This window comes from Barbus barbus (assembly GCF_936440315.1).
Source record: "Barbus barbus genome assembly, chromosome: 14".
In the NCBI taxonomy this organism is placed as follows: Eukaryota; Metazoa; Chordata; class Actinopteri; order Cypriniformes; family Cyprinidae; genus Barbus; species Barbus barbus.
Genome location: NC_136742.1, coordinates 29685024 through 29707956, shown reverse-complemented (window position 1 = coordinate 29707956; position 22933 = coordinate 29685024). Strand labels below are relative to the sequence as shown.

At 34.1% G+C, this 22933-nt stretch overlaps 1 protein-coding gene across 1 annotated transcript in view; it reads right to left on the bottom strand.

Annotated features, from left to right (window-relative positions):
- Nucleotides 1-16985: 16985 nt before the first annotated feature.
- Nucleotides 16986-22933, bottom strand: part of LOC306880532 (sodium/potassium/calcium exchanger 4-like) — a gene marked incomplete at its 3' end in the record, with an annotated part of 43789 nt that continues 37841 nt past the window's right edge. The window contains exons 12-17 of the mRNA XM_079434095.1: nucleotides 22208-22349; nucleotides 20248-20414; nucleotides 20066-20180; nucleotides 18704-18816; nucleotides 18478-18543; nucleotides 16986-17129 (exon numbers count right to left, since the gene is read on the bottom strand). Coding sequence (XP_079290221.1) covers nucleotides 16986-17129; nucleotides 18478-18543; nucleotides 18704-18816; nucleotides 20066-20180; nucleotides 20248-20414; nucleotides 22208-22349 — 747 coding nt within the window. The remainder of the gene's footprint in view (nucleotides 17130-18477; nucleotides 18544-18703; nucleotides 18817-20065; nucleotides 20181-20247; nucleotides 20415-22207; nucleotides 22350-22933) is intronic.

Below are 22933 nucleotides of genomic sequence, written 5' to 3'. Positions count from 1 at the left end.
CCAAGGAACCAAAATAGAGGTTTTGGAGCCAACAAGGAACATTCGAACCATCAGATATGAACTGATGAACTGTTTTGGGGTACTTTGGTCCAACATTATGAGGTGCTCAGTCCTGTTATGGACTGAGGTAAATCAGCCAAATATGAGCTGTGTTGTTCAAAGAAAAACATTCAGTGTTTTATAATTCGTTCACCACAGTTGGCATTGAAGAACCAAGCGCTGTTTTCTTTCTGTACAGTAGCAAAATGACTGTGGTGCATAATACTTGTTTGAGAGACCAAACTCATGTTTCCATGCACTTTTTTTGTGTGTGACTTCCTGTTGTTGAGGTGCATCAGATATTTGCCTCTCTCGCAAGTAATCAATGGGGGAATGGAGAAAGAGTGCAATTAATTTATCGTTGAGGGAACTAGTTAGGTCAGGTTGATGTTCGTGACCAAATGTTGGGGAGTAGTCCTACATGCCTGCAGTATGTGTTTGCGCTTGTGCTTTATGATGTGTTGACATTTAAAGAAATGAGAATAAGAGGAAAAAGCAAGAAATTTGTGTGCGATGACGTTTATGGAATTGTTTAGGAAAAAGTCAGTGAATGCACTACCACTTGGTTGGTATATGGATTATTATTGCTATCATTGTTATTATAATTATTATATATATACCACTCGTGTACTTGCTTTTTTACATTTTTGTTTGAGGATTCAGTTGTATTTAATAAAAAATTTGAAAAAAAAAAATGTTTTTTCTCATCTGCAAAGTGTTTTTATGCTAAAATAATTGCTAGTGCCAAGGTTGCCAAATCTGCATTCCCGTGGAATTTTTCCCTCGCAAATTAATGGTTTGACATAATGCATAAATTATATTTGAAATGAAATATTTTATATTCTACAAATGATAAAACTGTGGTAGATGTTAAGTTTTTTTAAGGACGGCCACTGGTAAGGAGCCTTTGAGCTGTGTTTATGATCACTACAATATAGTGGTTTTGATATTTCGTATATGGTCACTGGGCTATTTTTGATTGGCCAACGGGCTAGTTTTGTTACGCAGACCTGGCAACCCCTGTGCCAGCTGACCACCCAACACATTTTCTCCACATGAACAGAGGATCACAGCATTTCTATCTCAGGCCTTGTTTAAATCAGCTCTTCTAATGTTTGAGTAAACACACCGTGTCTTCGGAAGCGGATGGAAGGGTAAATGGCATCTGGGAAAATGAAATAAATTACGCGTGACCCCCATCAGCAGGGACTCATCTTTCTAAAGCCACACAGTGTGAAACTGATTCCTAAAACACTAAGGCCTGGACACTGCGGAATTAAACAGCCTTTCCTCTGTACGCGGTGCAAATGTGAAAACCATTTACCATCCACGTCTGATTTATTCAGCATATGTAGCAACCTGATGTATTCTATTTCAGCAACATTAATTTATTGCCACCTGCATATGGTGGGTGGTCTCGGTTGATGTTGACTCACTCCGCTGCGTATTGTGTTTTTTGAGAATTTCTCTACTTTAGCGTCCACCCACCATCTGACAGCATGAATTTCTCTCTACGGTACAATGTTTCAAATGGCAACATACCATTTACTTTAATACTATTTAGAAAAAAAAAACACAGCCCCGATCGCATGTTTTTCTAAATCGTACCAGAGAGAGATTTTCATGCACTAACAGAAGACATACGCCCCAAAATCATAATAGTCATTCAGCATTAAACACATGTGCACATGAGAATGACTGTAATTGTAATTATAATTTTAAGGTGGTCAAGATGTGCAACACTGAAAACTTAAAGGCGGAAAAATTGCATAAATACTCTAAAACACATTTGTGCCACACTTACATTTTTATTTGCTGCATCTTAGTTCACAGATCAACTATTTAACATGAAAAATGAGGATCAAAGGCAAAAAGTGTTTTTCAAACATCAAAACAATAAAAGTTTAATAATACAGCTTTAATTTCTTTTCTCCGTACATAGCTCCTGTTTTATTTTTTTTTCTAAGCAAGAAATAATGACTATCATACATTTATCACCATGATTTACATGATTTACCCTCTAAAATGTAATTCAGTGTAACAATAATTAATTTAACAAAAAGTATTTGGAACAAGACCAATTTGTATGATCACTTATTTTATATATTTTAAAATATTTTTATTTTTATATTTATTATGCTGTATATGATGATGGAATATTATTTGACCCATATTTTGACATTTTACACAAAAGTTATTTGAAACATTAAAGCAGACACTTTACTTGCATTTAATATGTAAATAACTTTTGTAAATTTAATATGATGCGAACACCAAAATTGGAATATTTACAAAAAAGAAAAGTAACATTAATCATAAAATTTCAAAGTATAAAGAATGTTTTCTTGCAAAAATATTTGTATGCCAATCATTTTAATTTACACCTTTGTTTTTACAGCTTTGCATTTTTACAGTGTTGCATATATACATTCATTAAATAAATGTAATTTAATTTAAAGAGAAATTGATACTTAAGCAAAATTATTTTTTGACCAATTTCAATATGGCAATTTACCCTTCCCCCCTCCCCCCAAATTATAATTGTTTTTTTTTTTCAACAACAACATCAACAACAAAATCTATTTTTATTATTGGGTGTCGGAATCTAATGGGAAAAATATTCCAATGCTAGAATACAATATAGCATTTATCTAACAACATTTGCATGTGTATTTGTGTGAGACGGGGATGCAGCGGCTACATCTGAGTACATATATTACTGTGCAAAAAAAAAATTTTCTCAATAAATATTTAAGATTCAGTCTTAACCTTCAGCTCAAAACAGCCTATGGTGCGAATACAGCATTACACTATGATCTATAATTCAGTAGTTTGGGTGTTTACCACAATATTTAATCGCATACTGTAAATTGTAAAGAGTAATTAGACAAATATATGTGAGTGTGCAAATATTAAGTATGTGGTTTTATAAAAATATAACTTTTGTGCACAATACTGAGACACACACTTGTTATCATTCACAGTGAAGAGCAAAGAGATGGAGGAACATCATCTTTCATTCGAAATGCATCAATAAACCCTGTTCAGATGTCAGCCGCCCCTCAGGCATTCTTACATTTGCTTTACAGCATTAAAGATTCAGCCTCGCTCTAAAACCAGTCAAAGGGTCACAAGCCTTCAAATGTGTGTTTAGTGCTCAAAAAATGACAAAGAGAGAAAGATGCTAACACTTGACTTGAGGCCTGTAAATATAATGCATTAGAAAAAAGTATTCTCAATGCATGATAAGTATGTTCGCATTGCATTTCATCATCTTTTCATTGCAAATATAACTGGTTGCACTTTCAAAAGAGCCTCAAGCATCACAGCGCAGGATTGAAAAATTATACTATGTGTCAATCATGTGTTTTAATAGATTAAACTCTTTATAAAAGCAAGTGCTGTATTGCATAGGTTACTTCTGGCAAAGGAAACCTGAAAATATCAGAAAAGTTTAAAATTATGATTTATTTAATTAAATCATTTGAATATACAGTATGCATCAGTGTTATTTTAGTGTATTTTTATATATTTTTTTAATTATTTTGAATTCATTTTCATTTTAGATTTTGTTAAAGTTTTAGTATTTATTTTTTTGTAAATAGTTTTAGCTATTTTAGTACATAAACTAAAAAACGTATATTTTTTATTTTAAATTGTAGTTTTAATTTTAGCTTGAATTAAGTATAATAACCCTGAGATGCATAAAAATTTTAAAAGTCATGACTAAAAAATTAATTTCTATAGACATTCCTATAGTAAATATATATTTATATATTTAAATTAAAATTGAATGACTAGAAAAAAACACAGTAATTCAGTTTTAAAATTGTGATTTCCAAGCATGTAGTTAATTAAATCATATGAATATATATTCAATTCAATTCAATTAAAGTTTATTTGTATAGCGCTTTTTACGATACAAATCCCTGCAAAGCAGCTCTACAGGAATTTAAGTTTCCACAATATATTTATATATTGCAGAACCTTCATACGTTTAACTTATGGCAAAATTTGGTATATATATATATATATATGTGTGTGTGTGTGTGTGTGTGTGTGTGTGTGTGTGTGTGTGTGTATAGTGTAATATAGTATATATACAAATATATATATATATATATAGTGTAATTTTAGTATCATCATATACTATTATAGTTAATATTTTTAATTATTATTTTTTTTATTTTTCCTGTTTTCATTTTAAATTTTGTTGAAGTTTTAGTCATCTTGTTGTTTTTGTCATTTTATGCGTTTTTTAAATGTTTAAATAGTTTGTATTTTCAGAACTTTTTTAGTTATTGCAGTACTTAAACTAAAATACTTTTATTTTAACTTTTTATATTTTAATTTGTAGTTTTCATTTAAGTTTCAATTAATTATAATAACCCTGATATGCATACAATGATTTTAAAATCATGATATAAAAGTTGATTGCAAACTATATGATTTTTAATCCTATAATCCAGTAATTATAAATGACATTTTTAAATTTGTGATTTCCAAGCATATTTAATCATATGAATATAGCTATGCATAATCTCTAAAAAAAAATCATTATTAAAAAGGACGTTTCTATTATTATATCTTTTTATATGATAAAAGTAACAAATACTTGTAAATACATATTATTTTTATTTAAAATATTTATTTTTAAATCTTGAATGACTGGAAAAGTCCCTGAAATTCATTTGTTAAAAGGTGCGGGAACTCTGATTGTTCAGGCTTCCAGGTTACTGACAACATTTCTCGGTTTTGTGTACACTATGGATTTCAATACAATGATGCAGCACAATATCAAAAAAGCAATTTGCATTAATAACACTCAGACAGATTTATAATGGAGGTTCAGCTTCCTGCAATCACACACTCACCGGTAAATGTGTGACTTGGGTGTCCTCCAACACTAATGCTCATGAACTCCATCATACCAAACATCCACAGGCTTCCATTAGAGCGCCCAGGATCCGCCATCATGATTTGTTAACTTCAGCAGTCAAAGGTTAAGCAATTTTGTGGTAGGCAATTCTGCCATTTTTAGTATTTCAAGGCAACTCATGGAACTAATCCAGAATTGCAAATGGTTCATTTGGGAAGTCTACCATGACAGGTACGTTCAAACGATAATTGAATTGAAATGTGTCTTGTGTGCTGGCAGGTTTTGTTTGGAAAGCTCAACTGAGTGTCGCTATTTCTTGCTAGAAGGACAGAAGTTTAATTAGATTGTGTTAATGAAGAAAAATTGTCTACGTGCATCGTGCATTCTTTGTAGCTTTTGTTTAAAATGGTTCATTTCAATGATATGTTAAGTTTGTGGAACAAAAAATTGACATTGCACATCAAGTACGATCTGCAGGTTATTAGCCTATACAGACATAAACATGCCTTTACAGTATAACCTACATATGAAAGACATTAACTCTGCGGAATATACCTTATTTTGCAATGCAGAAGTTACCTTGTTTTATTTTTTTCTTTTAACAAAGCCTTTACAAATGAAAGGAAATCTAACTGAGAAAGATTGGTGACTAGATAAGCACCAGTGTTGGGAAGGTTACTTTGGAAATGCGGTAGGTTACAGATTACAAGTTACCCCATTTAAAATATAATGAGTAGTGTGACTATTTCCATTTCTTTATTAGAGAATGTAACTGATTAGATTTGATTACTTTTCTAATGAATGTTTTCAACTGTTTTTCATTTCCAAATATTTAAACCATATAGGGTTAAACTCACAGTATTACTCAACACTTATTACTGTCAAACTTTCAGAATACTTCATCACTTGAAATAAAATAAGAAAAATCTGTGTGTGTGTGTGTGTGTGTGTACGTGTGTGTGTGTGTGTGTGTGTGTGTGCGTGTGCGTGTGTGTGTGCGTGTGCGTGCGTGTGCGTGTGTATGTGTGTGTGTGTGTGTGTGTGTGTGTGTGTGTGCGTGTGTGTGTGTGTGCGTGTGCGTGTGCGTGCGTGTGCGTGTGTGCGCGTGTGTGTGTGTGTGCGTGTGTGTGTGTGCGTGTGAGTGTGTGTGCGTGCGTGTGCGTGTGAGTGTGTGTGCGTGTGAGTGTGTGGGCGTGTGCATGTTTATGTGGTTTATGAGGACACAAATTTGTATAATGACATGGGTATGACAGAGGTATTACAATATGAAGGTGGTTTATGAGGACACTGCCTATGTCCCCGTAATTCAAAAGGCTTAAAAAACATACTAAATGGTGTTTTTTTGAAAATCTAAAAATGCACAAAGTCTCCTGTGAGGGCTAAGTTTAGGTGTAGGGTTGGTGTAGGGCAATAGCACACACAGTTTGTTCAGTATAAAAACCATTACGCCTATGGAGAGTCCCCATAAACCACAAAAACCAACGTGTGTGTGTGAGTGTGTGTGTGTGTGTGTGTGTTAAACACTCTCATTACGCTGTCAAATTATTTTTCTATCATAAAGTTGGTCACTCATTTGAACTTCTGCAGATTCGAAGTTCTGATGCCATTATTGGTCACATGGTTTTAATTATCTTGGATCAAAACTTGTTGTGAAGCTTAACATTTAAAGGGTCACACTTTATTTTGATAGTCCACTTTAGACATTCTACTCACTATAAGTAACTTTGTAACTACAAGTCAACTAATTCTCATTAATTTGCAACTACATGTCTACGAACTCTCAGAGTAGACTTAGGTTAGGTTTAGGGTTAGTAGAATAAGTTGACATATAATTGCAAAGCATCTCATATGTTGTGGACCCATCAAAATAAAGTGTTAGAAGATATTAAGCAGACAGTCTACTAATACTCTAATGACTGCTAGTTGACATGTAGATGCAAAGTTATTTACTGTAATGTCTAAAGTGGACTATCAAAATAAAGTGTTACCGTTTAAAGTCTTGGTCGAGGGTAATAACAATGATAATACACATTAAAAGGCATTTTAACAGTAACAAACAAACACAAGTGTGCTTGAATGTGATATGTATGTAAATAACTAAACAAAACCAAAATGGACAATTTATGTAAAATGTTTACTGATCTGTATGTACATAAATAAATAAATAAATAATTACTAGTCTGCTCCAGTGTTATTTTTATGCATCTATATAAATAAATAAAGTGGCCATAGATGAAAAATGATATGCAGTTATGAAAATGACAGTCATTCAGCTAGAGGCAGTATAATGTTGTAAAAGACCTGACAGAGTTAGTAACCCAGCAGGATGTTATATCCGCTTGACTGGTAGAGCAGAATCGCAGCTTTACCAGTCAAACTGCTGTAATTATGGAGCAAATGCTCCAACACTGACAGCTGCTCAATTACTCCCTTAATAAGAGGTTTTACCTGAAAAATGAGGGAGTTTAGCTCTAGCAGATGGTTTATCTCTCACATACAAATACTGCATTAAATCAAATAGCATTCAGTTTTAAAAGCACAGATGATGATGATGATGAGGCTCACTCAGGAGATTTTTTTTAACAGTTTAGTCAAAGGCTTTTACAAGAGCAGTCCGCATAAGAATTGATTCTAATGCATTTATTCTTTGTCACACATATAATTAATGCACATAAAGTGACCCAAAAAACATATTTGTGCGCTTAAAGTCACACTTTCAAATGTCCAGGTGTTGTTGCAATAGATATTAAATGATCAAAAGGCAAGTCTCATCGGTGCTCAAATGCTGTTTAATTTTTGTCAGCTGTTTTTGTTGCAAACTGTGCTTGAGATCGTTCTTTAAAGCAAATGTCACTTGGTTTAGGTTTTTTGTATCTAATGTAGAAGCACTGAGACACTTAAGTGCGACTTAAGAATGCAAATATTTTATAATGCTTCATGTCCAGTGATTTGAAACTCTGTAGATCAAACAGTGATGTTAGTCTGCCACCTGCTGGTCAATGAATCCCATCATTTGAAATGTGATGGAGAAGATGGATTTGTTTTCTTTTTGGGCTTCCGTGCCCTGTTAGCCTGTTATTGGGTAACTCATTTCAATGCATTAACATAAGGCTTACGGTAAGCCGTAGAAACAAGGATAAACATGTGAGGAATACAAGGGAGAATATACACTATAGTGCCAAAAGTATTGGGTCACCCCATTCTAATAAACAGGTTTGAGTAATTTCCATGAATACAAATCTTAATGTTTAAGCGTATAATGATATTCTAGGGAATTGTGTGCTTCTAATTTTATAGGACAGGACCCTTTTCTATTCTAACATGACAGTGTCTCTGTGTATAAGGCACGGTTCAAAAAGACATGATTGATTGAGTCAGTGTGGAAGAACCTGACTGGTCTGCAGAAAGCCAGCTGAACACCTCTGGTGTGACTTTAAATGCAGACCTTGAGCCAAAAACACCAATGACCTGTACATACGAACACATAAAAGTCATGTAAATGCTATTGTGCATGTTTATTTTGCTATTGGGTCAAATGGGGTCAAAAAATATGTTTGTTGTAGTTTCCATTCACCATAAGCTTACCCACAACAACTTCCACTTCTGAAAACCCCAGAAAAAAAAGAGTCCATATGGCATTTTTAAAAGAGAAATTTTAAATATTAATAAGAAACAAGCCCCCTTTTGTCTTTTTACACCCCTTTCCCACACAATCACATTCTCACATTAATAACATAGCCTACACTTCTTCAATGTAGTCACTCCAAAAATATATCACAAGACACGCTTATAACGCAGACAAACAATCGTTTCTTTAATTACAAACTGGGGCCTTTAAAAATTGTCAGTTACCGTAACACCCGAGTCCACTAACTAACGAGTTGTTCTCGTTTGTAACAGAAAATAGACTACTACTTTTTAAAAATGAGTTTATGAAACAAAGTGCATTATTATCGTTACGAGTCTGTCTGTCCCTCTCTAATCACAACACACGCCCTCACCTGGAATCACCTGATTAGTAATTCAAGCCACCTGCACCTCATCAGCACCTAATCACCCCAGCACTACTTAAACACACACTCCATTCCAGTCAGTTGTTGGATCTCCCTTACATAAAGTGGACTCTCATAGTGCTTTGATGTGACTTGCCTCCCAAAGCCACTTGCCTCCATCGTTGGTTCCCTGTGTCCCCATCGTCTGTCTACCTCCATCCGTCATTGTCCTTTGTCTTCTCCGTCATCCTGGGGTGTGTGCTGCTTCCACAAGTTCCTGGCAAGATATTACATCTCTCAGTATATCCTTTCTGCATCTGAGTCAAGTATCAAGTCTCAACTCCCCTTCATCTGCCTTATTACCTCTGTTTATCAATAAACATCCTGCATTGTGCACTAACCCTCTGTGTCCAGTCTACTACTGTAACAATTACTAATTTTTAAAGAATTAGTTCACCCCAAAATGGAAATTTGCAGAAAATGCCCTCATTCTCCAGATATCCAAGACGTAGGCTAGGTTTGTTTCTTCATCAAATTTGGAGAAATGTATCATTCCATAACTTGCTCACCAATGGATCCTCTGCGGTGAATGGGTGCTGTCAGGAGAGACTAAAAACATCAGTCCACAAGTAATCCACACCACTCCAGTCCATCATTTAACATTTTATGAAGACAAAAGCTGCATGTTTGTAAGAAACAAATCTATCAAGGCAATTTAACTCCAAACCATTGCCTCTAGCTAAAATACAAGTCCTCTAACCATAATACTGATTTCTTCAATGAGTCGTCTTGTCTCAATCAGGAGAGAAATATGAAGTGAAGTGACATACTGCCAAGTATGGTGACCCATACTTGGCGCCCGGGGAGCAGTTGGGGGTTCGGTGCCTTGCTCAAGGGCACCTCAGTCGTGGTATTGAGGGTGGAGAGAGCGCTGGACATTCACTCCCCCCACCTACAATCCCTGCCGGCCCGAGACTCGAACCCACAACCTTTGCATTACGAGTCCGACTCTCTAACCATTAGGCCACGACTTCCCCAATATATGCACAGATCAATATATGCACAGATCTTCCCCAAAAATATGCACAGATCAAGCACCGTTTACAAGCTAAAACAGTTGAAAACAAAAAAAGAAAATTTATGTGAGACAACGGATGGACTTTTTCACTGGAGGAAGTGTTATTGTGGATTATTTTGGCCAGAAGAGGTGTTGTAATGGATTTGTTTCTTATGCAGCTTTTTTCGCTTCACAAGACATTAACTGATGTGGATTACTTGCGGATTATTGTGATGTTTTTATCAGCTGTTTGGACTCTCATACTGACGGCACCCATTCACTGCAGAGCATCCATTGCTGAGCAAGTGATGTAATGCTACATTTCTCCAAATCTGTTCTGATGAAGAAACAAACTCTTCTACATCTTGAATGACCGGAGAGTGAGCACATTTTCAGCAAATGTTTATTTTTGTGTGTACTGCTTTACTCATTCACGTCACATTACACACAAATAATTGAAAACACGGAGCAGGCCACAAAAACTATGAAACGGGTATGAATGGCATTTAATTTGTGACATATTTTAAACATTCCTTTCTCAAAGTTTCATATGACAAATGTACAGGAATCATTGTTTTCATATATATATATATATATATATATATAATTATTTTTTTTCTCATGTTATTGCTTTACAGTAAAATGCATTGGTTGGATATGTCCATTAAAGCATGACAATACATTCATATACGTGTTACAGATGTATTTAGTTATGGTTCATAGTAACTAACTTTACATGAAATATAGATATATTTATATTTTGATCAACATTTATTATTGACATGAATCCCACATCACGTTGAGGTCACAGTGCATGGAGTCGCAGTTCATACACGTATTGAATGTGTGTGTGTGTGTGTGTGTGTGTGTGTGTGTGTGTGCGCGCTTATTTTGTAAGTTACCATATAATCCACAATATGTAGAGGTACAACAATTATGCCATCTGAATTTTACTTTTTAAAAAAGTGACTTCATAAACAGATATGTGATCATTGTGTTGTTAGACAAAGTGTGTGTGGTTAACAAAATCTCAAATCAAGTCTCAAATGAAGAGCTGACCATCAGTGATCAAAGCATACGGTGTACAAATTATCTAAAGAACAAATTACTTCCAACAGCTGTAAAAGTCTGCATTATCAACATGTGTATTACAGGGTAAATCTTTCAAAACCTGTCTAGAAAATGTCCAGGTTAAAATTCACCCCAAAATTAAAGTAAATAAAGATATTATACTTTGCATAAAGAAAATGAAGTCCGTTATTAAGAACCAAGAGTTTTTGCATGGCAACATTATTTTCATGACAATTATACTCATTTCCCATGAATTCATTTTATGTAATGCAACAAACATATGTTATTTATATATAAAAAAAAAAATTGACACTATATTTGACAATTCAGACTTTTTTCCATGCACATCTCCAGAAAGTAAGAATTGCGACATATATTTAAATTGTGAGATAAAAAGTCGCAACTACCTTTTTTATTTTTTTTACTTTTTTATTTAAAAAACTGAATAATCAGAATTCAGAAGACAAAAAGTCAGAATTGCAAGATTTGAACTCAGAATTATGAGGAAAAAAGTAATAATTGTGAGGAAAAAGTCTTGATTTTTATTTGATTTTTATATTTTTTAAATGTTTTTACCCTAAAAAAAAAAACTTAATTGCAAGATGTAAACTAAAAATTCTGAGGAAAAAGGTCAGCATTTTGAGATAAAAATCACAATTATTCTTGGGTGGAAACAAAAAGTAACAAATATTCATAGGTGGAAACAGGCTTCAATACATTGTAATTATAAAATAAATCAAAATGGGGAAAACATTGAGAGTTTGAAGGGGAAATGTGCTTAATTCTCTTTAAATCAGTGTCACAATAAACAATTTTGAATGGCACAAAAACAGACTTTGTGTGCAAAATACAACTTCAGCTTTTGATTTGGGGTGAAATATACCATGGACATGTTTTTTGTAAGATTTAACCCCATTTTTTATTACAAAATGGCACTAGAGAATATTCATCTTTGATTGGTTTTGTTCTTTAAATGTTCCTGTATCAGTCAGAAATGCATATACATGAAGTGTCTGTGCGAAAAGTCAAGAGGAACTACGGTAACTGTCTCTGGATGAAGTTGAGTTTGGAGGATGCGCAAGACATGCTTAAGCCAAAAAATAAACCCCTTCACCGTCTCCATCACGTCTCACTGAAGCTCGTCTTCCACTCAGAAGTTCAAGGCGGCTCATTAGTCTTGTGTTTGAGTCTGGAAGCGCCCTGTGAGGAGGAAGTTAATGCCCTGGAGAGCACAGCCACATCCTCCCTGCATAGTGTCCACTGCAAGTCCACGTCCTATTGCTATTTCACTTCCAACATTCTTAAAAAAAATGATGTCCGGACTCTGTGCTGTGCTTATATTGCATTAACCCCATTCCCCCATCAAAAAAACAGCTGCGGATTTCCACAATCTTTGAGTCACGTTTGGATCCGCGTGATGGGAAAACGTCTCCGTGGAGGTTTGGTTTTGTAGCTGCTGGGTCGGAAACGGGCAAGGGCCGTGGTTGCCATGGAGACGACGGTCCAGAGATCACCACGGTGGAACGTCCCACAATGCACTGCAGTCGCAGGCGTGTGCTGATGGTGGCTGTGCTCACACTGCAAAAAAAGACCTTCCTTTGTGTTTTTGGCTCGTTTTCTAGTATAAATACATTCTTAAATCAATCTCAAATCATTTATTTGAGAAGCAAAATGACTTAAGTCTTGTTTCAAGAAAAATGTGAGTTTTTCCTTAAAACAAGAAAAATACCTGTCAACAGGGTCAAAAAAAATATTATTCTTGTTTTAACCTTAAACTCACTTAATTTAGATTTTTCAGAAAACAAGACTTAATATATAAATTAATTAAAAACAAGTGGTAATATCTGCCAATTGGGTCAAAAATAAGATTTCCGACTTAATTTTGATACATTTTTTTTTTTTTTTTATAAAGAAAACTTGACAGGCCTACCTTAATCTTGTTTTCTGAAAATATATATATTTTCTAGATGTTTTCTTGTATTAAGCAAAAAAATCACTTTATTTTTAAAAATTATCAAAAGTGAGTGAGTTTAAGCTTTAGAAAAAAAATCTGCCAATGGGGTCAGAAAAATAGTTTTCTTTGAACTAAGTTTATTTCTCTGACAACACAGGAATTTTTTTTTTTCCTTTTTTAAGCTTAAACTCACATAATTTTGAATAATTGTTTCAGAGAACATTCATCATTCTGCTTCTTAAGTCTTGTTTTTTAAAATATCGATCAAAATGCAGTTAAATCAAATGGATTTAGTTTTGTAGTGGGGTTTTTTTCCAGAAACAAAGACAATGTATTTTGATTTAAGAATTTTTAGAAATTTGTACTGGAAAACAAGACAGAAATACAGAGGAAGAACCAGATTTTTTTGCAGTGTGTGGATTGGTCAGATGAGGGACTGTCTGAAGATCTTCCCCTGTTGTGCACACACACACACACACACACAAACACACACGTCTGCCAGAAGGAAGCACTTCTGATTGAGACCCAACCGCTCGCTCACTTTAAAGTGCTAATTTCTACATTTCACAATGAAAGAGCCCCTCAAGAGCATAAGACCAGACCAAAACCACAAGAAACCACATCGCAGATGCTCCTCTATAAATAAATATGATTAAATCTCTTCACAGGCAAGTTTATATTCACAGAGCCCTCAAAGAGGCTACGGCAAAACCTCCTAAAATCATGAAACAGGAACATTGCTTTTTGTGATTAAAAATATACAAATTCTACAATTTATATGCAAAACAAAATTGTTCATTATCAGTATTTATGTCTGTTTTTCTAAAATATATAAATATCATTAAAACAAAATTTGAAGTTGGTTTTTCTTACAATGCAAAGTCTTAATATCGTCAAGTATTTAAATTTGAACCTCAATTTATTTTTTACTCTTATTACAGTAGCAATGGATGACATGCACTACTTTAATTGCTCTTGCATTTTTAAATATTTCACTTCCTTTTTTAAGAGTAAATTTAACTTAATTTAGTCAGATTTGTGATTTTAACAATTTGAACATTAAAAATTAATTGAAGATATATATATACAGTGGTGTGAAAAAGTGTTGGCCCCCTTCCTGATTTTTTTATTTTTTTGCATATTTGTCACACTTTAATGTTTCAGATCAAACAAATTTAAATATTAATCAGAGATAACACAAGTAAACACAACATGCAGTTTTTGAATGAAGTTTTTTATTATGAAGGGAAAACAAAATCCAAACCCACATGGCCCTGTGTGAAAAAGTGCTTGCCCCCTAAACCTAATAACTGGTTGCAATCAAGCGTTTGCCATAACTTGCAATGAGTCTGTTACAGCGCTGTGGAGGAATTTTGGCCCACTCATCTTGGCAGAATTGTTGTAATTCAGCCACATTGGAGGGTTTTCGAGCATGAACCGCCTTTTTTAAGCTCATGCCACAGCATCTCAATAGGATTCAGGTCAGGACTTTGACTAGGCCACTCCAAAGTCTTCATTTTGTTTTTCTTCAGCCATTCAGAGGTGGATTTGCTGGTGTGTTTTGGATCACTGTCCTGCTGCAGAACCCAAGTTCGCTTCAGCTTGAGGTCACGAACAGATGGCCGGACATTGTCCTTCAGGATTTTTTGGTAGACAGCTGAATTCATGGTTCATTTATCTCAGCAAGTCTTCCAGGTCCTGAAGCAGCAAAACAGCCCCAGACCATCACACTACCACCACCATATTTTACAGTTGGTATGATGTTCTTTTTTCTGAAATGCTGTGTTACTTTTACGCCAGATGTTTTCTGGCAAAACTGAGACGAGCTTTATGTTCTTTTTGCTCAGCAGCGGTTTTCGTCTTGGAACTCTGCCATGCAGGCCATTTTTGCCCAGTCTCTTTCTTATGGTGGAGTCATGAACCTTAACTGAGGCAAGTGAGGCCTGCAGTTCTTTAGATGTTGTTGTGGGGTCTTTTGTGACCCCACAACAAATTGTTTTCTTGGATGAGTCGTCGCTGCGCTCTTGGGGTAATTTTGGTCGGCCGGCCACTCCTGGGAAGGTTCACCACTGTTCCATGTTTTCTCCATTTGTGGGTAATGGCTCTCACTGTGGTTCGCTGGAGTCCCAAAGCTTTAGAAATGGCTTTATAACCTTTTACAGACTGATAGATCTCAATCACTTTCTTTCTCATTTGTTCCTGAATTTCTTTGAATCTCAACATGATGTGTAGCTTTTGAGGATCTTTTGGTCTACTTCACTTTGTCAGGCAGGTCTATTTAAGTGATTTCTTGATTGCGGACAGGTGTGTAATCAGGCCTGAGTGTGGCTAGAGAAACTGAACTCAGGTGTGATAAACCACAGTTATGTTTTAATGCAGTTTTTAATTTAAAAACTGCATGTTGTGTTATCTTTGATTAAGATTTAAATTTGTTTGATGATCTGAAACATTAAAGTGTGACAAACATGCAAAAAAATAAAACATCAGGAAGGGGGCCAACACTTTTTCACACCACTGTATATATATTTGAAAACTCTTTATAACTCAAAGTCTTAACATCTTCAAGTTGTTCTGAGCTTCCTTTGCAATATATATATTTTTTTTACAATACAGTAATAGATGATGTGCAATACTTTAATTTCACTTGTATTTTTAAATATTTTTCTTCCTTTTTTTCAGCATAAATCTAATTAAGTCAGGTTTATGCTTAAAACGATTGGCCAATAACGTAAGAATATAAAAAAATTAAAAGATACAGACTTCAAAAACTCTTAATATCTTAAAGTATTTGAATTTGAAATATAATTTTTTTTAGTCTTATTAAAATAACAATGGATGATGAGCAATACTTTTATTTCTCTTGCATTTCTAAATATTTTTAATATTTTACATGATATATAAATATTCAATAAATATATTTTTACATAAATATTCAAGTTTATGCTTATTGATGTATGGTTTGTTAGGATAGGACTGAGATACAACTATTTGAAAATCTGGAATCTGAGGGTGCAAAAAATCTAAATATTGAGAAAATCGCCTTTAAAGTTGTTCAAATGAAGTTCTTAGCAATGCATATTACTAATCAAAAATTAAGTTTTGATATATTTACAGCAGCAAATTTACAAAATATCTTCATAGAACATGATCTTTACTTAATACCCCAGCGACTTAAGACTGCTTTTGTGCTCCAGGGTCACATATTCTTTGCAAACTTTTAAGAACTCAATGTCTTAATATTTCCAAGTCAGTTTTTCTTGTTTTAAGGATGTTTAGATATTACACCAAAAAAAAAAACAAGATCAAAAATACTGATAATGAAAATGTTTTACGCAGAATAACCATGCATGTGTCCTAATCAGGCACGGCACGCTTCCAATGACAATTAGTCCATCTGCATTGAAAGAGTCGACGCTGCGACAATCACAGCCTGCTGCAACACTGTTGCTGATTCATATGCAGATATTTTAGACCAATGAGATTCCATTGATTTGCATGGACGATCGTACCTGGTTAGGACACAATACTAACAGAAAATGGTAGTTTCTCTTGCATTTCAAAATATTTAGCTTATTTCTAAGCCAAAAAAGCAATATGCTGCAAAAGAATTCACAGTTGTGTGAGCATGAAGAGATTCAGTGGTTAGACAAGAAAAGGAAACAGATCAGTGTAGGCATGTAGAAAAGAACGAATGCTTATCCAGGTGTCCATACGCTCCGTATTTGCCATGCATTCTGAGATATTAAAGATCTCGGCTAGAAGAGAAGAGCTGCCAAGGAGAAGTTCCTCTTTCTGGGGTCAAAATCAGGAAAATTAGCTGAAGTGGAATATCTGTCCGTCCACAGTGAGACGAGTCGAACGAGAGGAGCTTGAATAAAGCCTTGGTGCTAATGAAGACTAGCACTCATCCAGTCTGAGGTGATGATGGTTCTGGAGTGCAAGAACGGAGCTTGTGACATCAGGACCGTGCATTATGGGATACGGAGTCTAGTCTTACTGACACATGGGCAGGTTGACGAAGGTGAAGACGTTGTATTCGATCATGATGGAGAAGCAGAGGAAGATGGCGTATAGCACCAGCACATAGACGCCCAGCTTAAAGTCCAGCTTCCACCCGTTCAGATGAATCCCAAGAATCTGCAGTGAAAAAAACATGAAATGTTGCTTACGTTTGTGCAATTCAGTACATTTGTAAAATTGATACATTAAGACGTCTATAAATTAATAAATGAACTGGGCTATTGTCACGGTTGTGTGGTATAGAAACACACAAAGACGAGGAATACAACTCGGAGAAAGATTAATAACAATGTCTTGGAATAAACACAGAAGTAACACACTTAACATAAACGAGAACCAACAGATACTGAGGGAGAATTGAAGGCTTAAGTACACAAAGCAAACAAAGGAACAGATGAGTTCATTAACGAGGTGACTGAGAAACGATAGGTCATAGGAGAAACACAATGAGACATACATGCAACAGCTATCAGTTATGATATGTCTAGACATACACAAAGTTTGCGATTTCTAAAACATATTCTGCTAATAAAAAAAAACTACAATTTTCAGTTTAAGCAGTTGTCACTTCATAAAAACATTATAAATAACTTATTATATAACTCATTTCCCATTCAACAGTTTCATTTTATTTTTTATTAATCGATTTTTAAATGCATTTAAAAGAATCTACAATTTGATTATCAAAACATTTTCATCAAATAAAAATGAAAATGCAATATTCAGTTTAAGCAATAATCACTCACTTATAACAACATTTCATTTGTTCATTTTCTTCTAAACTGATGTTCTTTATTTGATTTATTTAAAAGAATCATCCATTTAATGATCAAAATATTCAGCGACTAAAAATTCAATATTCAATTTAAGCAATAGTCAATCACTTCCTAACATTAGAAATAACTTTCTAATTTTTAATTTTATTGTCATTATATTATCAAGTGCTAAATTGAATATTAGTTTAAATTGATACATTTTTAGTAACTGATGTTTTATTATTTTATGATTTATTTAAAATAACTAACAATTTGATTATTTAACATACATTCAGCACATACAATAAAAACCAAAAATACAATCCCTATGTATTAACATTAAAAATTACTTATTTTCTAACATTTACAATATATATGAACTGATTTATGTATTATTATTCTTTGATTTATTTATTTATTTTTTTTAATAATTGTATAATATTCTCCACACTTACACAATCGTCAAAAATTCTAGTTAAGGATAAGTATTTAGTTTAATGATCAAAACTGTGATACCAGAATTAACAGGGAAATGATTTAACTATGAACAGACCCACATGATATCTGTGCATCCAGATTTCCTCCAAATCATCACACCTGTCATTCAAAAGTTAATAACTTTTCAGCAGAATTCACAGAAAAATCTACAGCTTGCATCTGATCCTGATTGAGTCACGGTTTGTCTCAGGAGAACCTGCTGATTTACTCACGGTGAGCGCGACAGATCCCAGCAGCAGCACCACGGAGTAAACCAGTCCCCGACTGTTTATCATCACCTGCACGGAGGGAGGAAACAGCATCATCAGCTCCCACAATGCCACTGTGCCATTAAACAATTACAATAAACAGAGACCTCGTGTTTCAGCGCTCATGTGTTCAAAAGAAGCTCCTGGTTTGAGAGGAGTTCAAACAGAACGAGCTGCTGGATGTGCTTACAACTGATCCATAATCGACTGCCATGGTCTGCAGCGCCCAGGGAACGCCGAGCCCCACCAGAATGTCAAAGACGTTACTGCCGATGGTGTTGGACACGGCCATGTCTCCCAGACCTGCAGAAACGAGACCCGCTTTCACACTGAACAAGCAATGCCTATTCACAGGTCATTTCTCCTAAAGCGATGCAAAACAAGTGTGATGTGGCTTGTCATGATATAATCAAAGAGGAGCAATGGAAAACGGAACTTATTAAATACATTTATCGGTGGTGAAATTAAAGCAAAAAGTAATACGCAACATAATAAGGAAAGCAAAACAATAAGAAAAGTGGTGAAAAAAGTGTTGACAAAAAGAATAGCAATGCAAAACTATAAAGAAACAGTGGATGTAGATTTACCAAAATATAATTTAAAAATATTTATATTATTAAAATAATTGTTATAATTAATTAATAATTAAATAATAATTATTATTGTTGTTATTATTATTATTTAATTTTATTTTATTTTTAAAGCACCAATAACTGTTGTTTTCATTTTACAAAACAAATTATTTACTCAAATTAATAATTCAATAATAATAATAACAATAATAATTATTATTATTTAATTATTAATTAATTATAACAATTTTACAAATTATAACAGTTTTACAAAACAAATTATTTACTCAAAAATATAATAATAATAATAATAATAATAATAAAACATTATAAAATAAAAATGCTTCCTGCTAGAAAAACACTGCATTTAACTATAAAAATGAAATTCGGTGCCAGAAATTACATAAAGACATAAAGGAAACAGCAGAAAAGCAGCCACAAGAAGTGTTTAAATAAAGCATTATTTTATAAAACAACATAAGATTTAGTCAGATAAAAAATACAATAATAATAATAATAATGTTATTATTATTATTATTTAAATATTACGTCATCACTATTAAAATATTGTTCCTTTTGTTTGAGAATCCTAAAACACTGGCTCAAAAACATGGACTATAAAAATTACATTTCATGCCAGAAATCACACACTTAATCTTAATCACATCAATTTTAACTTCAGTGAATTATGAGCCTCAATATTTTTCTATGGCTGGAAAAGTCAAAACAGAATATTTTGAGAATTACAAACTCGTCCTAAAATCTATACTATGTACTAATCTTGTATTCTGCATAGGGCAGGCGGCATTGAGATGCAGTCCATGTCTGAGGTAAAGTGATTGATAGTGACACAGGAACAGGAAATCACATTGTGTGTGCTGTAGCGCTTTGATCAGATACGTGAAGGTAGAAGAGCCTGTATTTCATGTTAAATTCATCCTGCCCCAGGTTTATTGATCAGAAGGGCGCGATCGATTTACCTTGACGAGCCACGATGAGGCTGGCGATGCAGTCCGGGACGCTCGTGCCCGCCGCCAGAAACGTGATGCCCATGATGACGTCGGGAATGCCGAGCGTGTATCCGATGACTGTCACCTACAAGACAGAGGAAAGCTTCAGGACAGACCAACCAGAGAGAGACACAGAGTCGTGTGACACCTACCATCCACACCATGAAGTAGGAAAAGACGGCGATCCAGACGGTGGAGAGGATGAAGGAGAGCATGAAGTATTTCTCCCAGCGAGACTTGGCACAGTTTGGGATGGTGAAGAACAGGATCAACAACAACGGCCAAGAGATCAGCCATTTAGTTATATTCATACAGCCGTCTGAAACACACAACGTACTGTTTTAAAGCCACACTGCAGTGCTATAAACTCATTTTCTGCTCTTGCTTAGATACTGTTCCTTTAACCCTCATGTTGGGTTCCTGTTATATTAACTGGCATAGGATTTTCTTTTTCCTATAACAGGTATAACAGCCTTTTTTTTTTTTTACACTTGGTGTTCCGGGGGCAAAAATTATCCGCCTACAAAAATTGCTGGTAAATTTCTCATTATACTACATTATTACCACATATTGGATTCAATCTTTTTCCCACTCAGTTTTTGAGTGATAATTGCCAAAATGATCCTCAAATGACTCTTTTTGTCACTAGAAAACTGAGGTGCATGAGCTCAGATCAAGCCTCAGGCCTCAATCAAACAGTACCAAAAAGAAATACAAAACCCGGGGGAATTAAAAGTTGACAAAAAGATTGAATTCAAGATAGGTTAATAACATAGCATAAATTTGGATATTTTTTGTACTTTGTTACACTTGACCCACCTACAAAAATTGCTTGTAAATCTGTCATTATACTACATTACCACATATTGGATTTAACTTTTTTATCAACTTGTTTTCTTTCAAATAGCACAGGTTTTGTATTCATTTTTGGATTGAGCGTAGGCCTCTCTGATCTCAGTTTTTGTGTGAAAAATACCAAAATTATCCACAAATGATGCTTTTTTCACTCAGGAACTGCATAAGCTACAATCAACCACTTCCAAAAAGAAGAAGAAAAAAAAACCTGTGATAAATGACTGCATCTAGATATATGATAATACAGAATAAAAGTATAAATTATTATTTTTTTCTTTTTTTTTTTTTTTGTTAGGACTTTCTTCGACACAACTCGTTTTCTTTCAATTAGCACAGGTTTTGTATTTCTTCTTGGAACTGACTGATCATAAGTTTCACTGATCTCAGTTTTGATCCCACAAATGATGCTTTTTTTAGCTCAAAAACTGATGTGCGAAGGCTAACATCAGTGAGGCCTATGATCAATCACTTCCAGAAAGAACCACAAAACCTATGCTAATTTAAAGAAACTTGACAAAAAGAGTGAATTCAAGATTTGGTGATTATATAAATCATATAAATTTCTGTACTTTTTAGGATTTTCCCCCCACTTTATTACACTTGTGGTGTTCCGGAGCAAACATTGCATGTAAATTCATCACTGTGCTACATTTTTACAAAATTTTGGATTTAATCTTTTTTATCACCTTGTTTGCTTTCAATTAGCACAGTTTTTGTATTTCTTCTTGGAACTGACTGATCTTTCACTGATCTGAAGTTTCACTGATCTCAGTTTTTAAGCAAAAATAATCCACAAATGATGCTTTTTTTCACTCAAAAACTGATGTGTGCAAGCTTCAATGAGGCCTATGATCAATCAGTTCCAAAAAAAAAAAAAAATACTAAACATGTGAGAACTGAAAGACAACAAGTTGACAAAAAGATGGAATCCAAGATTTGGTGATTATATAGCATAATGGCAGATTTAATTAACAATTTTTATAATGTGGGTCATTTTTGACTGTGAACACCGCATTAGGTCATTTTCAGCACAGCACAAGGGTTAAAAAGCTCAAGCATCGTATCTGTAAGCCTAAGTTGATCAATGCTCCATTGGTGGCAATGGGTCTACGATGTACTTGGGCTTACGAAGCCCATATTTGCTCTTTCTGAGGTGCTTTTTCATTTCTTTGACATCCATTTCGTTTCTGAATACATTTGGTGATTTTGGCACAAATAATGTCTTCTGAAAAGTAACAGTAACTCTTTTTTACTCACCTGGTAATCTGAACGGTGAGGTGAGTTCACTCTCTTTCTCTTCAGTGGTTTTGTCTTCTGGCACGTTTCCATTCTCGATGTCTGGTTTGCCGTCCACCACAGCCGTCTCCACACCGTTAGCCGACTGGACCAACCTCTGACGCTACACACAACAAACACGCTTTTCTAGAAGTGCACCAATATAAAAAGCCTGGTTGATACTGATAAGCTGATGATAAATGGATGATTTGTTTGTACTTATTTGTGAAAAAATTAAATAACAATAAATTGAATTAAATATCATTCAGGGATAACAAATTATAATGTGCAGTATAAAAAATCATTTTAATTTTGATTAATGTCATGTGACACTGAAGACTGGAGTAATGGTGCTGAAAATTCAGCTTTGATCACAGCAATTAATTACATTTTAACATACATTCACATAGAAACCAGTTATTTGGAATTTTAATAATATATCACAATATTACAGTTTTTACTGTATTTTTGATCAAATAAAAAGAGCCTTGGTGAGCAGAAGAGACGTCTTTCATAAACAAAAAAAAAACAGACCCTAAAATTTGACTTTATTTTTATTATTTTATTTATGTATATTTTCATTGTGATGATAATAATAATAATAATACAAGACAGTATTCTAATGATTTATTTTGCAGGGAATTTCTTGAGATTCATCCTTTCATGTCTTTATACATCCTGCAAATATACATGCATATTGTTTTTAAA